This window comes from Heptranchias perlo, chromosome 5 (genome assembly GCF_035084215.1).
Source record: "Heptranchias perlo isolate sHepPer1 chromosome 5, sHepPer1.hap1, whole genome shotgun sequence".
NCBI classification, from domain to species: Eukaryota; Metazoa; Chordata; class Chondrichthyes; order Hexanchiformes; family Hexanchidae; genus Heptranchias; species Heptranchias perlo.
Window position 1 is genome coordinate 81,559,266 of NC_090329.1, and position 15,989 is coordinate 81,575,254.

The window sequence follows — 15,989 nt, forward strand, 5'->3', positions numbered from 1 at the left end:
TGGGAACTTTGTAACTTCAGGTCTGGACAAAATTGAATTTCTCCAAAGTCATGAAAACCAGGAGATTTATCAGAAGGCCTTCGATCTGATTGAGCATTATTTTGGTATAGAGGAGGAGGACTCGACCATTGCACCACAGGTGGATGAAAATCAGCAACAGTTCATCTTCCAGCAGCAGGAGGCCCCAATGGAAGGTTTCCAGCTGTAAATGCATGATTGGTGAAATTGTCTATAAAACCGCCATTGCACCACATTCAGAACTTCATAAATCCTCAGCCAAAATTATGAAGCTGCTGCTGTAGTCGAGTTTAAAATAAGGAACATTTTTGAAAGGGCAAAAATGTGAGGCAGCTTATGCACTTTCCTATTTGCAGTTTAAGATGAAATTTAAACTGGGGCTGTTGATTTTCATATTGCATATTTAATATTCATTTAAGTATCTGGAGTCAGAGATCTGATCTGTGTTGTATCTGAATCGCTCCAAAGAAAAAGGTGTTGGAGTAGCAGACACACCTATATTTAAACTGAAATTGCAGCCATCCAAATAGTACTGTTTCATGTAACTGTTTACAGCCCTAATTTAAACAGAATACTTATTTATTCTTTGTTTCTAGAGCCTGAAAATACTGTTGCAGGGTGTGGTTCCCTCTTTGTGTTGAATAATGGAATTGAAGTCTAAAACTATTTGACCAAATTCCTTTCTAAAGGTCCTAAAGTTGTATTGCTCTCATTTACATTTTCAAATTTGTAAAATACATGGTTTGAGCAAATTTACTTAGCACTGCAGCTTTCAACACTAGTGTCTGTAAATAGTTTACAGGTGCCCCACTGATAGATCTACCTCTCTTTAAATTAGGACACAGTTGTTTAAAAGTTACTGACTTGTTGAAATATTTGTTACAGTACAAGTCAGTTATATTTGAAAGAAAACAATGATTATCAGCATTTACTAGGCTATATTTCAATATGGAAACCTGTAAATTTACATTTTATTTATAACTTACTGGAAGATAATTTCATAAGTGCACTCTGAACAGGAGACTTGAAATTGTAACATTGCCCACTACACATCATGTGGATTATTGCATTAGGCGTGTGTAGAATGCACGCACAAATGTTTGTGGAGAGTGAAATAATTGGCAATCACTGAAACCCTAGTAGGGTCACCTAATTAGAGATACATGATCAGAAGCAATATGTGAACTTGTTTTACTCCCTTTCTTCCCCCCCCCCTCCCCCCCCCCACCACCACCACGAAAAAGTTGCATTAACATAAGTGGAAAAATAATGATTCTTCAATTTGTGAAATCAGCTGAAGTAAATTTAGCAGTTATTTTAAGAATTTTGAATAGCCAAATGGGTACAGGTTAATAATGGCTAAAGTGGGATTTCACAAAAATGCTGTTTAGTTTCTGCATTCACCATTTTTCTCAATGAGCACTGCCACTGAAATTCCCTTCGTCTTATTCACTTGATGTATTTCTGTGTACCCCTTAAAGCTCACTTTATGTACTAGATATTTGTATAAACTACTGCAGAATAACCCTTTCCTTATGTTTGCTTCATCACTAAACTGGTTGGTAGATACCTACACCTAGAGTTTCTGGCCAGTGTTAAAATAATGCCAATTAGAAAATCTAGGTTCTTGTCGCTACACTAACCTTGAAGACTGATAACAATGGTGGCAAAAGTGATTCTCTTGAAACTCTAATTTATAATCTGCAGTTTAAAATCACAGCCACCGTTTCAGATGTCATTTCTCATCTGTGTCGCAATATCCCAAGATTCCATTTTTTCTGTCAATAAGGAAGACCCGCAATGGAAAAACTTTAGTGTGAAGAATGATGTACTGTGATTTTGATTTTTGTAAAAAGAAAATTATGTGCTTAAGTGTAAATATACAAAACATGTTACTAGTTTCATGTTTCTTCCCTGTTAAAATCCAATGTTTTTGTCCCCTATGCCAACAAGAGTCTTTTTTTAAGTTCTGTCCAGTTAACGGAGGGGGACTACTGTTGAATGAAATCATTCAAAAGAAAATAAATTTAGTTAAATCTAGAAACTCATTGCTTTTTTTTTTAAGTTTAGGTTAATTCTATCCTGTAGTCAATGTATAGATTTTGAAATTCTTACCATTGACATGCATGCTAAATTTTACTGCTTGTCAGAATTTAAAGTTAATTTTACTGTTGTACCATGTTAGACTTAAAAAAAAAAAGGAAGAAAAAAGCTTAATGACTGCTGGTAATAGCAGATGAGTGCTTAACATGTTTGTGGGGCATTCCTCTTTCTCTATTTGAAGGGAGGCATGTGACATGAAGGTGTTATGATCATCCACAAATATTGCCTACAGTATCTCAACTTGATATGGGGAACAGATTGTTAACCTGTATGGTCAGAGTAGAAAAAATGCCAAATTTGTTGCATTAAGATGAAATGTAACTGATGTATGCTGGCAAATGTGTATACTTGTATAAAAAAAAAAATCAATATTTGGAAAAACACCTTTTAAAACTTCTTGCTACATTGGTAGAATGCATACAGTTGTAATTAGCAATATGTCCATAACAGCAAAGGAGAAATCTCTTCCTGTGAAGGTCTTCGTTTCTTTGCATTACTTAAGTTGTTTTTCAATGCAGCTGATGCCTTTCAATGAAAAGCGTCTTCTGTGCTGTATACCATTCATAGGTTAGAGGGATTTTTTTTTGAAATTGCAGTTGTAGCTGTTTGAGTCTTGGATACAGCTAAACTCTAGAAATTTATAGAACAGTAATACAAAGCTGCAATGTATGTAATGTTTGCAAGTATTGTTTATGCATGGCTGTTTTGATATACAGTTCCAGATCACCAAGGCTACATACATAAGTATATTACTTGATTACTGCCATGTCACTACTTTTAAAAGATCACTCACTTAAAAATATTTCATTTGCACAGTATTTTTGCGTACATGACCGACTGTTAGTTTAAAATCTCTAAAGGTATTACTTTAAAATTAAATGCTGAGAAGTATTTTTGTCCATCAAAAGAGGTGTTGATATTTAACATGAAACTGCTTCAATTTCATGAAAAACTTTAATCTGACTGGGATAAAACTTTTATGTTTATAAAAATTCTATAAAGAGATACCTATTTTCCATTTTCGTATCTTAACTGAAACGTTCCGTCCCCTTGCCCCAATCTTGCCGTGGCATATTTATACAGCTGTTTTGCTCAGCTGCCCAGTTGTATCCCTGCTGTAGAATTGAGAAATCACAATACAAGTGCTGACATGGCAATGACCAGAAAAAGATGAGTGTTGGAGCATTTTGTGTTGTAGTTGTCTGCTACATTAGCTATATGTCATAAACTCTGCCTCATTTGCAGAGTGCAGTTTAATAATGGCTACCTAGCTGTATCTTGCAGTATGTATGTTGTATCCTACAAAACAATTTAAGCCTGAAAACTAATTACTGTACCAGATGTATCTGAAGACAGAAGTGTTTAATACAGCTTCATTTATTAAACTATAATTACAGTACATCTATACCAGCAATAGTTATGTAAATCATGGTGAAAAGTTTCTAAAGATTTGAAAAATCAGTGCTCTAAATTAACATCTACATCATTAAAGCTAATGTTTGTGTGTATATTTTTTTACGATGACCAGAGCTGTACATTTTGACATGCATATTCATGCTTTTGGATCTATTTTCTTTCATTTGGGATTACTTTTTTTCTACTGTTGCTGGCAACAGCCCTGGAATGAAGTAGAACGCTTTCCCTTTCACCTTTCCTTTCCCTTCCTCCCCCATTCCCCTTTAATTTGAATCAATGAAATATTGTGTTGGAACAAAATTAAATAGATAATACACCAAGCCAAGATGGGAAAGGGTAAATATCATGAAAAAATCTCAAATCTGTTTTGTGCATTATTGTACATGTGCAACGGATATTACTTTTTTTCTTCCATTTTTGGGCTGGGGGAATAGTTTTCTAGTGAATATCTTGCAAGCATACACAAGCTAATGGATTATTGAATTGCGTTGGAATGTATTGGAAATGTCTGGAAAGTGAAGAAAATAAAATCCATTCACATAATTTTGATTTGCTGTTTGTTTAACTCCATGTTTTGGGTTTTAATTGTTTGATGTGCTTGCTTTTATGTGTTATGTCTCACTAAATATGTTTAATCTTTTAAACATTTAGTTCCTTTATGGCTGAAGCATGGGCTGAAACACTAAAGACCAAATGATTTTAATTAATAATTTACATGGAAAAGCCAAAAGCTTTATCCTGATAGAAAAGCTGTTTGTGTTCTGGCTTGTGATGAAAACACTTTTTTAAATAATCAAAAGTAGATTGGATTCTGATCCTCTTCTGAATTTACATCTGTGGCAAAAAATCTTTATATCAAAGAACAAGGAGGTCTTTGTTCTGTCACATGCTGCCTACTTTCATCAAACCTTTCTCCCTCTTCTAAACTGTTAACTTTGAAGTCTATGAAAAAAGCATTTATTGCATTTATTTATATAGCACCATATCACGTTCTCAGGCCATCAAGCATATTGTAGTTAGTTAATTTCTTTTGAAATGCAGTCACACTTGTTTTCTATGCAAATGCAGCAGCCGATTTGGACACAGCGAGGTCCCATGTACAGCAAATGAAATAGCAACCAGTTAATCTATTTTTGATATTGGTTCAGAGAGCTATATTGACCAGGACACTGGGAGAAATCCTTGCTCTTTAAATAGTGCCATGGGATCTTTTACATTCAGTTCAATGTCTCATCTGAAAAATCCAACTCCAACAATATTGCACTGACATATCAGCCTGGATTACGTGCTCAAGTCCTGGAGTCGGGTTTGAACCCGCAATCTGGTGCGAGTGCTGCCAACTCTAAGGTAATGATTTCTAGGCAATGGGACACTTGTTTTTCCTTTATACAGTTTTTGCATTCAGCATTGATACATATACAATGGGTTACATTTCTTATTACAGCACATCACTGAGGCAGTATATCAACCTCAGAAGTAATTCTTACTGATGCCACCAGTGTTTTATTTTCATTTTCAACCTCTAGTATCGTGGCTTCTTTGGTCCTTGCTGAATTGTGGGTGGGTTTGTTGACTGTTTAAGCTAAAACGACTGCCACATGCACCCTGACAGTCTGGATACATTCAAACCCAGCTTGCTGAGGTGAAATAAGAATGTATTGATAGAATATATCATCCAGTTCCCCATTAATTTTTTCACTACACTTTTAAAAAAAATAAGTTTAGACATAAAAGAAAAATGACTAGCATATTTTTCTTTTGCTGGAAGAAACTACTGTTCTATTTTCACTCAATTTCCAACATCTTTTAAACTGGTCAAATTTGCAGACATTCAAATAGTGAGAACGGTAGAGTGTTAAGATTTATTTAAAGATTTGCAAAACAGTTGAGGTGGTCATGCAATTAAGCAGATAATGGAATATGAAATTTAATGCTGATACTTCAAGTATTACTCATTGGGTGAAAATTTGACAAGTATAAGATTAATTGAATAGAATTAGCACCAGGAGAATTGGAAATGTCCATGAGACCAATTGCTTTCAATGATTAGATAATGCAACAAAGCTATTAAATAACTGACTGCTGGAATATGTAAAAATATGGTTTATAAACCTACAAAAAATCACTTTTACAATGTTTTGATCAGGTCACACTTGGGGTACTGTTGAATTCTGATTGCCATGCTTTATAAAGGGTTTGATACATTGGGGAAGGTGTAGAGAAGAATAAGAACTGTCCCAAGTGTGTAAGGGATGAAGCATGAGTAAAGATTAGAAAATCTACAATCTAGAGAGGTTTAAGGATCTCAAGATATATAAAATATTAAATTGTTAAATAAGGTAATTTGCATGTCTTGAATTTGTCTGATATGGCAACAGCACACATGATTTGGGTATTCCACTAGCCCATTACAGGAATTGAACAGTTTTTTTCCCTCAATGTGCATTTTTATGCCAGATGTCTGAGAAAACATGTGGAATATGTGCTGCTATACTGAGCAATAATCTTTTATATGTAACTTTGAGAGACTCTCCTTATCAAGTACCACTTTTTAAAAAAATTGTTCATGATCTGACTAGTTGGTATTTCTCTTTCTCTCTCTTCCCCCCCGCCTTCAGAATGCTGTTTTAAATTGGGTATTAATGAAATCAGATTTCTTGAAAGTTGCTAAGCCTGACCTTGAGAGGGAGCTGCATGACAGTTTTTAAACAAAAGTCAGTGTAGGGTAAGCCTTATCTACAAGCTGCCTCATGCTCTTGTGCTCTATTTTCTAAAAGTCTGTTAATCTGCTTATTGTAATTAAGCAGTTTGTATTATTTGGAAATACTATTAGATGTTACTATAAATCAGAGTTGATACTAAAACAAAAATATAATGCAGGAAACACAACAGGTCAGTCAATATCGTAAAGAGAAAAGACAAGTTTTGGGTGCATACCCTTCATTAGAACTGATGTTTTAATGCCAGAAGTACACATCACTGGTGTAAGATTTTAACCTTACATTTTGTTGCTTAAAAATTGAAACATGCTGGCTTGCCTTTTAGTCTTTTTTCCACTATAAACTTTGAGAAGTACTATTGTAAAACAATCTTGATGCAAAAATCACTATATTGCTGCATTCATTTGCTTCGCTTCTTTCTGTGTACACTTTTTATACCACCTAAAACTGTGATCTCTTTCATTGAGATGGCGAACTTGGTCTTATCAGGCTGAGTCTTCATTAGAATTACGATGTCCATGAGAAGAGGAAACTTAGAGAGTTGTACAGATTAGTTGTCTGGTTTCCTTTAATGAGATTATCGGGATTTAGCAGCAGAAATAGCCATTGCAGCCGCCTGCTCACGCAGGACTTCTTCTTTCCATCTTGCCTTTTTTGCTCGATTCCAACTGGCAAGGGATTCATGCCGTTCAGCAGCCTGGGGAGTACAAAGAATACAGGGTGAAGCGAAAACAGCCAATAATGCTGCGTAAGTATTTTACTTATTTATTTTTGAGGATTGTCAATGTGGGAACCTTTAAATTCAAAGTTTAATTGTAGCTGTTTAGTAGACAAAAATAAGTTTGATTTTGTACATTGCTTGAAGATGCTATTTGTCAGTCCATGTTACACCAATCTTTCTGATGTCATTTTAAGGTATGAATGCTTAATGCTTTTTAAATTTCTTGGTCTGCTATTTTAAATGAATTAACGCCTCTGTTAAAATAGATATAAAGTAATTTTTTTATGAAGGTATAAAAACTTGTATGCTAGTCTTTTCAAAATATAATTTCAAAGTCTAATTTTTCTCCTATTCCAGGAAGTTGTCTCATTCTCATTTCCAACATCAAACAGGAGAAGCTCGAGCATTTATTTGTCCAAAATCCAAACTCATCTATTCAGCAGCCTCAACCACCTTCTTCTCCACTCCTGACCCCTGCAGCCCTGTTATGCACCTGCCACTGCCCCAACCGTTCATCGCTGTATAGCTTCTCCATCTTCCCTCTCTTCCTTGATTTCTTCCCCCCCCCCCCCCCCCCCCACCTCACCAAGTTCATCTCCATTTGGTGTGCCCTTGATCCCCTGCTGACTCAACTCCATGTCGCACAACTGCCTTTTCTTGCCCCAATATTCCCTGACATCACCAATCACACTCTTACCTCAGGCTCTGTCCCTTCAACACTCAAGGTCATTGTCTCTATCCTTCCTCAAAAAGCATATCCCTCACCTCTCTTTGCTCTCCAACTACCATCCTTTAATGTATCTTTCCTCCCCACATGAAGTTGTCAATAAGCAACAACTTTTCCAACTTGACATTGCCAAGACTCAATCCATCCTAGGAAGAATGAAATAAAACCAGAAAATGCTGGAGAAGCTCAGCAAGACGGGCAGCATCTGTGCAGAAAGAAAGAGTTGATGTTTCAGGTCAAAGACCTTTTGTCAGAACTGGAAGATGTTAAGAGAGTTAAAGTTTTTAAGCAAGTACAGAGCCAGAGAATGGGAGAGGGGAGGAAAGAACAAAAGGGAAGGACTGTGATAGGGTAGAGGGCAGGAGTGATTAAATGAAAAAAGGGATGATGGTGCGAGGCAAGGAAGGTGGTATTGGGACAAGTAAAGAAACAAAAGATTGTCAGGAGTAACTGTAAATGGCAGCAGCAGAACTATTACCAGCACTTGCTGTCTAAAAGTGGAGCAGTGGTTATGATCTGAAATTACTGAAATCAATGTTGAGTCCGGAAGGTTGTAAAGTGCCTAAACGAAAGATGAAGTGCTGTTCCTCGAGCTTCCGTTGAGCTTTTTAAAAATTTGTTCATGGGATGTGGGCGTCGCCGGCAAGGCCAGCATTTATTGTCCATCCCTAATTGCCCTCGAGAAGGTGGTGGTGAGCCGCCTTCTTGAACCGCTGCAGTCTGTGTGGTGAAGGTTCTCCCACAGTGTTGTTAGGAAGGGAGTTCCAGGATTTTGACCCAGTGATGATGAAGGAACGGCGATATATTTCCAAGTCGGGATGGCGTGTGACTTGGAGGGGAACGTGCAGGTGGTGTTGTTCCCATGTGCCTGCTGCCCTTGTCCTTCTAGGTGGTAGAGGTCGCGGGTTTGGGAGGTGCTGTCGAAGAAGCCTTGGCGAGTTACTGCAGTGCATCCTGTGGATGGTACACACTGCAGCCATGATGTGCCGGTGGTGAAGGGAGTGAATGTTTAGGGTGGTGGATGGGGTGCCAATCAAGCGGGCTGCTTTGTCCTGGATGGTGTCGAGCTTCTTGAGTGTTGGAGCTGCACTCATCCAGGCAAGTGGAGAGTATTCCATCTCACTCCTGACTTGTGCCTTGTAGATGGTGGAAAGGCTTTGGGGAGTCAGAAGGTGAGTCACTCACCGCAGAATACCCAGCCTCTGACCTGCTTTTGTAGCCGCAGTATTTATGTGGTTGGTCCAGTTAAGTTCCTGGTCAATGGTGACCCCTCCAGGATGTTGATGGTGGGAGATTTGATGATGGTAATGCTATTGAATGTCATGGGGAGGTGGTTAGACTCTCTCTTGTAGATGGTCATTGCTTGGTACTTGTCTGATGTGAATGTTACTTGCCACTTATCAGCCCAAGCCTGGATGTTGTCCAGGTCTTGCTGCATGCGGGCATGGACTGCTTCATTATTTGAGAGGTTGCGAATGAAATTGAACACTGTGCAATCATCAGCGAACATCCCCATTTCTGACCTTATGATGGAGGGAAGGTCATTGATGAAGCAGCTGAAGATGGTTGGGCCTAGGACACTGCCCTGAGGAACTCCAGCAGCAATATCCCACGACTGAGATGATTGGCTTCCAACAAGCACTACCATCTTCCTTTGTGCTAGATATCACTCCAGCCACTGGAGAGTTTTCCCCCTGATTCACATTGACTTCAATTTTACTAGGGCTCCTTGGTGCCACACTCAGTCAAATGCTGCCTTGATGTCAAGGGCAGTCACTCTCACCTCACCTCTGGAATTCAGCTCTTTTGTCCATGTTTGGACCAAGGCTGTAATGAGGTCTGGAGCCGAGTGGTCCTGGCAGAACCCAAACTGAGCATCAGTGAGCAGGTTATTGGTGAGTAAGTGCCACTTGATAGCACCGTCGACGGCACCTTCCATCACTTTGCTGATGATTGAGAGTAGACTGATGGGGCGGTAATTGGCAAGATTGGATTCGTCCTGCTTTTTGTGGACAGGACATACCTGGGCAATTTTCCACATTGTCGGGTAGAAGCCAACGTTGTAGCTGTACTGGAACAGTTTGGCTGGAGGTGCGGCTAGTTCTGGAGCACAAATCTTCACTACAGCCGGGATGTTGTCAGGGCCCGTAGCCTTTGTTGTATCCAGTGCACTCAGCCGTTTCTTGATATCACGTGGAGTGAATCGAATTGGCTGATGACTGGCTTCTGTGATGGTGGGGATAGCGGGAGGAGGCCGAGATGGATCATCCACTCGGCACTTCTGGCTGAAGATGGTTGCAAACACTTCAGCCTTGTCTTTTGCACTCACGTGCTGGACTCTGCCATCATTGAGGAATGGGATGTTTGCAGAGCCTCCTTCTCTCGTTAGTTGTTTAATTGTCCTCCACCATTCACGACTGGATGTGGCAGGACTGCAGAGCTTTGATCTGATTCGTTGGTTGTGGAATCGCTTAGCTCTGTCTATGGCATGTTGCTTCCGCTGTTTAGCATGCATGTAGTCCTGAGTTGTCGCTTCACCAGGTTGGCACCTCATTTTTAGGTACACCTGGTGCTGCTCCTGGCATGCTCTTCTACACTCCTCAATGAACCAGGATTGATCCTCTGGCTTGTTGGTAATGGTAGAGTGAGGAATATGCCAGGCCATGAGGTTACAGATTGTGCTGGAATACAAATCTGCTGCTGCTGATGGCCCACAGCGCCTCATGGATGCCCAGTTTTGAGCAGCTATATCTGTTCTGAATCTATCCCATTTAGCACAGTGATAGTGCCACACAACACGTTGGATGGTGTCCTCAGTGGGATTTTGTCTCCACAAGGGTTGTGTGGTGGTCACTCCTTCCAATACTGTCATGGGCAGATGCATCTGCGACAGGTAGATTGGTGAGGACGAGTTCAAGTAGCTTGTCCCTCGTGTTGGTTCACTCACCACTTGCCGCAAGCCCAGTCTGGCAGCTATGTTCTTCGGGACTTAGCCAGTAGTGGTGCTACCGAGCCACTCTTGGTGATAGACATTGAAGTCCCCCACCCAGAGTATATTCATGTGCCCTTGCTACCCCCAGTGCTCCCTCCAAGTGGTGCTCAACATAAAGGAGGACTGATTCATCAACTGAGGGAGGACGGTAGGTGGTAATCAGCAGAAGGTTTCCTTGACTGTATATCACTGTGCCGATGACACAAAGATTGGCATTGTAAGCAGTGTAGATGAAAACATAAAATTACAAAGCGATATTGATAGATTAGGTGAATGGGCACAACTGTGGCAAATGGAATTCAACGTAGACAAATGTGAGATGATCCATTTTGGATCAAAAAAGGATAGAACAGGGTACTTTCTAAATGGTAAAAAGTTAAAAACAGTGGATGTCCAAAGGGACTTCGGGGTTCAGGTACATAGATCATTGAAGTGTCATGAACAGGTGCAGAAAATAATCAATAAGGCTAATGGAATGCTGGCCTTTATATCTAGAGGACTGGAGTACAAGGGGGCAGAAGTTATGCTGCAGCTATACAAAACACTGGTTGGACCACACCTGGAGTACTGTGAGCAGTTCTGAGCACTGCACCTTCGGAAGGACATATTGGCCTTGGAGGGAGTGCAGCGTAGGTTTGCTAGAATGATACCCGGACTTCAAGGGTTAAGTTACGAGGAGAGATTACACAAATGGGGTTGTATTCTCTAGAGTTTCGAAGGTTAAGGGGTGATCTGATCGAAGTTTAAAAGATATTAAGGGGAACGGATAGGGTGGATAGAGAGAAACTTTCTGCTGGTTGGGGATTCTAGGAGTAGGGGGCACAGTCTAAAAATTAGAGCCAGACCTTTCAGGAGTGAGATTAGAAAACATTTCTACACACAAAGGGTGGTAGAAGTTTGGAACTCTATTCCGCAAATGGCAATTGATACTAGCTCAATTGCTAAATTTAAATGTGAGATAGATAGGTTTTTTCAACCAAAGGTATTAAGGGATATGGGCCAAAGGCAAGTATATGGAGCTCGATCACATATCAGCCATGATCTTATCAAATGGCGGAGCAAGCACAAGGGGCTGAATGGCCTACTCCTGTTCCTATGTTCTCTGGTGGGTCTGTCCTGCCAGTGGGACAGGACATACCCAAAGATATTTATGGAAGAGTCTGAGATGTCGGCTGAAAGGTGTGATTCTGTGAGTATGGCTATGTCAGGCTTTTGCTTGACTAGTCTGTGGGACAGCTCTTCCAATGTTAGTGAGGAGGACGTTGCAGGGTCGACTGGGCTTGGTTTGCCTTTGTCATGTTCAGTGCCTAGTGGTCTGTCCTGTTTTTTTGTAGCGAGATTGTACAACTGAGTTGGCCATTTCAGAGGGCGATTAAGAATTAACCGCATTGCTGTGGGTCTGGAGCCACATATCGACCAGACCGGGTAAGGACGGCAGGTTTCCTTCCCTAAAGGGGCATTAATGAACCAGATGGGCTTTTCCGACAATCCGGTGGTTTCATGGCAACCATTATTGATACTAGTTTTTTTAAATTTCAGATTTTATTTAATTAATTGAATTTAAATTCCTCAGCTGCTGTGGTGGAGATTTGAACTTATAGACTCTGGATTGTTAGTCCAGGCCTCTGGATTACTAGTCCAGTAACATAACCACTATACTACCGTAACCTGAAACAGTATAAGAGGTCAAGGACAGAGAGGTCAGAGTAGGAGTGGAACAGGGAATTAAAATGTCAAACGACCGGCAGGTCAGGGTCACGCTTGCAGACAGAGCAGAGGTGTTCAGCAAAGCAATTATCCAGTCTGCATTTAGTTTCCCCAATGTAGAGCAGACTGCATTATGTGCAGCGGATACAGTATACTAAATTAAAAGAAATAAATATAAGTAAACTGCTGTTTCATCTGGAAGGAGTGTTTGGGGCCCTGGACGGTGGAAAAGGAGGAGGCGAAGGGGCAGGTGTTGCATCTCCTGCGCTCGCCCGGGAAGGTACCTTGGGGAGGACAGCGAATGTTTTGGGTGATGGAAGAGTGGACTAGGCTGTCACAGAGGGAGCGGTCCCTTCGGAATGCCGAAAGGGGAGGGGAAGATGCGTTTGGTGGTGGGATCGCGCTGGAGGTGGTGGAAATGGCAGAGGATGATATACGTTGAATGTGGAGGCTGCTGAGGTGGAAGATGAGGACAAGGGGGACCCTATCATGTTTCTGGGGGGAAGGGAAGGGGTTGGGGCAGAAGTGCGGGAAATAGGACGGACACGGTCGAGGACCCTGTCAACTATAGTGAATCTGCAGTTGAGGAAAAAGGAAGACGTATCAGAAGCACTGGTGTGGAAGGTGGTATTGTCAGAATAGATGCGACAGAGATGGAGAAACTGGGAGAAGGGAATAGAGTCCTTCCAGAAAGCGGGGTGGGAGGAAGTATAATCAAGGTAGCCGTGGGAATCAGTGGCCTTATAATAGATATTGGTTGACATCCTATCCCCAGAATTGGAGATGGAGAAGTCGAGGAAGGGAATAGTCAGAGATGGACCATGTGAAGGCGAGGGAAGGGTGGAAATTGGAAGCAATGTTGATGACATTTTCCAATTTGGGGCAAGAGAAGGAAACTGCATGGATACAGTCATTAATGTACTGAAAAAAGAGGTGAGAGAGAGGACCTGAGTAGGACTGGAACAAGGAATGTTTCACGTATCCCACAAAAGGGCAGGCATAGCTGGGACCTATACCGGTTCCCCTAGCGAACCTTTTTATTTGGAGGATGAGAGTGGAGTCAAAGGAGAGGTTGTTCAACGTAAGAACAAGTTCAGCCAGGCGGAGGAGGGTGGTGGTGGATGGGGACTGGTTGGGCCTCTGTTCAAGGAAGAAGCAGAGGGCCCGCAGGCCGTCCTGGTGGGGGATGGAGTTGTAGAGGGACTGGACGTCCATGGTGAAAAGGAGACTGTTAGGGCTGGGGAACTGGAAACTGTTCAAGTGGCGGACGACATCAGAAGAGTCGCAGATGTAGGTCGGAAGAGACTGGGCAACGGGAGGAAAAAAAAAGTCTAGATAGGAGGAAGTAAGTTCCGTGGGGCAAGAACAGGCTGAAACGATGGGTCTCCCGGGGCAGTCCTATTTTTTGTGGATCTTGGGAAGGAGGTAGAAGTGGTTTGTGCAGGGTTGGGGTATTATGAGGTTGGAGGCCGTGGGGGGGGGGGGGGAGGGAGGAGGGAGGAGATGAGGTCAGTGACGGTCTGGGAAACTATGGCTTGATCGGCAGTGTGGTCATGGTCCAAGGAGAGGTAGGAGGAGACATCGGAGAGTTGGCGTTCAGCCTCCGCAAGGTAGAGGTCTGTTCACCACACAACAACAGTGCCGCCCTTATCAGCAGGTTTAATGACAATGTCCAGGTTGGACCTGAGAGAACAGAGTGCTGCAAGTTCAGAGGGAGGTTTGAGTGAGTGAGGGGAGCAGAGAAATTGAGACGGCTGATATCACGCTGTCAGTTCCCAATGAAAAGATCAAGATCTGGTTAGAGGCCAGAGGGAGGGGTCCAGGTGGAATGAAAATTCTGAAGACGAGAGAAAGGGTCCACTGTGCGGGGGGAAGACTCCTGGTCAAAGAAGTGGGTGCGGAGGCGAAGGTGATGAAAGAAGAGCTCCGCATCGTGTCGAGCTCAAAATTCATTGAGGTGGGAATGTAAGGGGATGAAGCTGAGGACTGATCATTCGTGGTCAGAGAGGATAATGAAAACACGACAAAGGGTGAGATTGGAGGGAGGGATGGAGTCAGAGGAAAGTGATGGGGAAGCAGGATCAGGAGGGGCATTGATATCAAAGAGTTGTTGAAGCTTGCGGTCCTTGACACCTGAAAAGGAAAAATAAGTTTTTTGTTAAAGCGCCAGATGAGGCGAAGGATGAAATGGAACTGTGGGCCAGGACAGCTCTGAAGTAGAGTGAGTCGGTGCTGCTGGAGAGAGGTCGAGAGCCTGCATGTGGCGGCACATGGTGTTCAGTGGGGATCTCAGGGAGTGGTGAGAGCAGTGGTTCGAGGAACGCTGAATATCATGGAGATATCTGTAATCACGAGTGGATTCGATACATGAAGGGTGGAATTTAAGTTGAAATCCACGTGGAATAAGTCGGAGCTGGAGACAGTTGCTGAGGAAAGAGATGTGACTGTGAAAGTGAGTTTTAGAAGAAATCTGATCAATCACGAGAAGGGAAACAGAAAGCAAAAAAGGTGAACAAAGTAAAAGACAAATGGAAATCCTGTTAGAGAGAAGAGCAGAACTTCTTCAAGGTGGGTATTCCTGGAAGAGAAGTGGCCACGAATTAAACATTAAATCAAAAGCAAAATACTGCGGATGCTGGAAATTCACCAAATACTGACCTTTTCCAGAATATCTGCCAAAGAGAATATTTTTACAATGCTGAATGGCTGCAGGGCAATCACGGAATTGCACAGTCACAGAGCTTTGTGACTGAAAAATATGGCAAATAAGTTAGTGCTCTAAATCGGAACACCCACTGGAGTGCCACCTCCAATGTGTGTGCCACCTACAGGTGTCACAGGCAATTACAAATGCAACAGGGTTATGGACACAATTGTTGACTGGTGACAGGTCACACTGATAATTTCTTGTGGTGTTGCACATGAGACGTCAATTCTAAGTGTAGTTTTTAGGTCCACTGGGTTTACAAGGTATAATTGTAGCGGGGGAGGAAGATGCATTGGAGGAAGTGTCAGAATGCCATGGAAGGCCATTTTAAAGAGGTGAGTGATGCACAAATCCAGGGAGCCAGGACCGCCAGATCAAATTTAGCGGGCTATGGAGAGGGTGAAGGCTGGAGGCAAAAGGCCATGGTGGCAGTAGCTACAGGATGATAGTAGGTAAGGTGCTTGGTCTTGAGGGGAGACTGTGCTGTGTTATTTCCAAAATTTTATGAGGGTAGGACGAAACAGCCTTGGGTATGAACACCATCTCTACCTTTGGGCTTGGATGTAGGCCTTCTAGGCAGGAAATTTTGGTGTAGGTTCCTGTCAACAAGATTGGGCAGAAACTGATGTTAAATATTAGTGTAATTTCTACTTAAGTGCGATCCAGGAAATTCAAGGCCATTATTTGATGAAGACCCAATTTTGACTGCTATTCTACCTACTAAAGTAACTACTCTTGTACAAGTACTTAGTATAAAGCTATAAAAAAAAAGATAATGGGCTAACTTTCAACTTCAGTGGGGTGAGATTTAAACTCATGACCTCAGTTACTAATCCAGTACCATAACTGCCTCACCACAATATGCTCATGTTGGAGGA

At 41.7% G+C, this 15,989-nt stretch overlaps 2 protein-coding genes across 2 annotated transcripts in view; one reads left to right on the plus strand and one right to left on the minus strand.

The window, feature by feature from the left end:
• The window catches only part of kpna5 (karyopherin alpha 5 (importin alpha 6)), a 36,238-nt gene extending 32,158 nt beyond the window's left edge, over nucleotides 1–4,080 (plus strand). Inside the window, exon 14 of the mRNA XM_067984726.1 lies at nucleotides 21–4,080. Coding sequence (XP_067840827.1) covers nucleotides 21–208 — 188 coding nt within the window. The 3' untranslated portion in view covers nucleotides 209–4,080. The remainder of the gene's footprint in view (nucleotides 1–20) is intronic.
• Nucleotides 3,764–15,989, minus strand: part of LOC137321893 (protein FAM162B-like) — a 73,712-nt gene continuing 61,486 nt past the window's right edge. Inside the window, exon 4 of the mRNA XM_067984727.1 lies at nucleotides 3,764–6,954. Within this exon, the coding sequence (XP_067840828.1) occupies nucleotides 6,835–6,954 (120 nt within the window). The 3' untranslated portion in view covers nucleotides 3,764–6,834. The remainder of the gene's footprint in view (nucleotides 6,955–15,989) is intronic.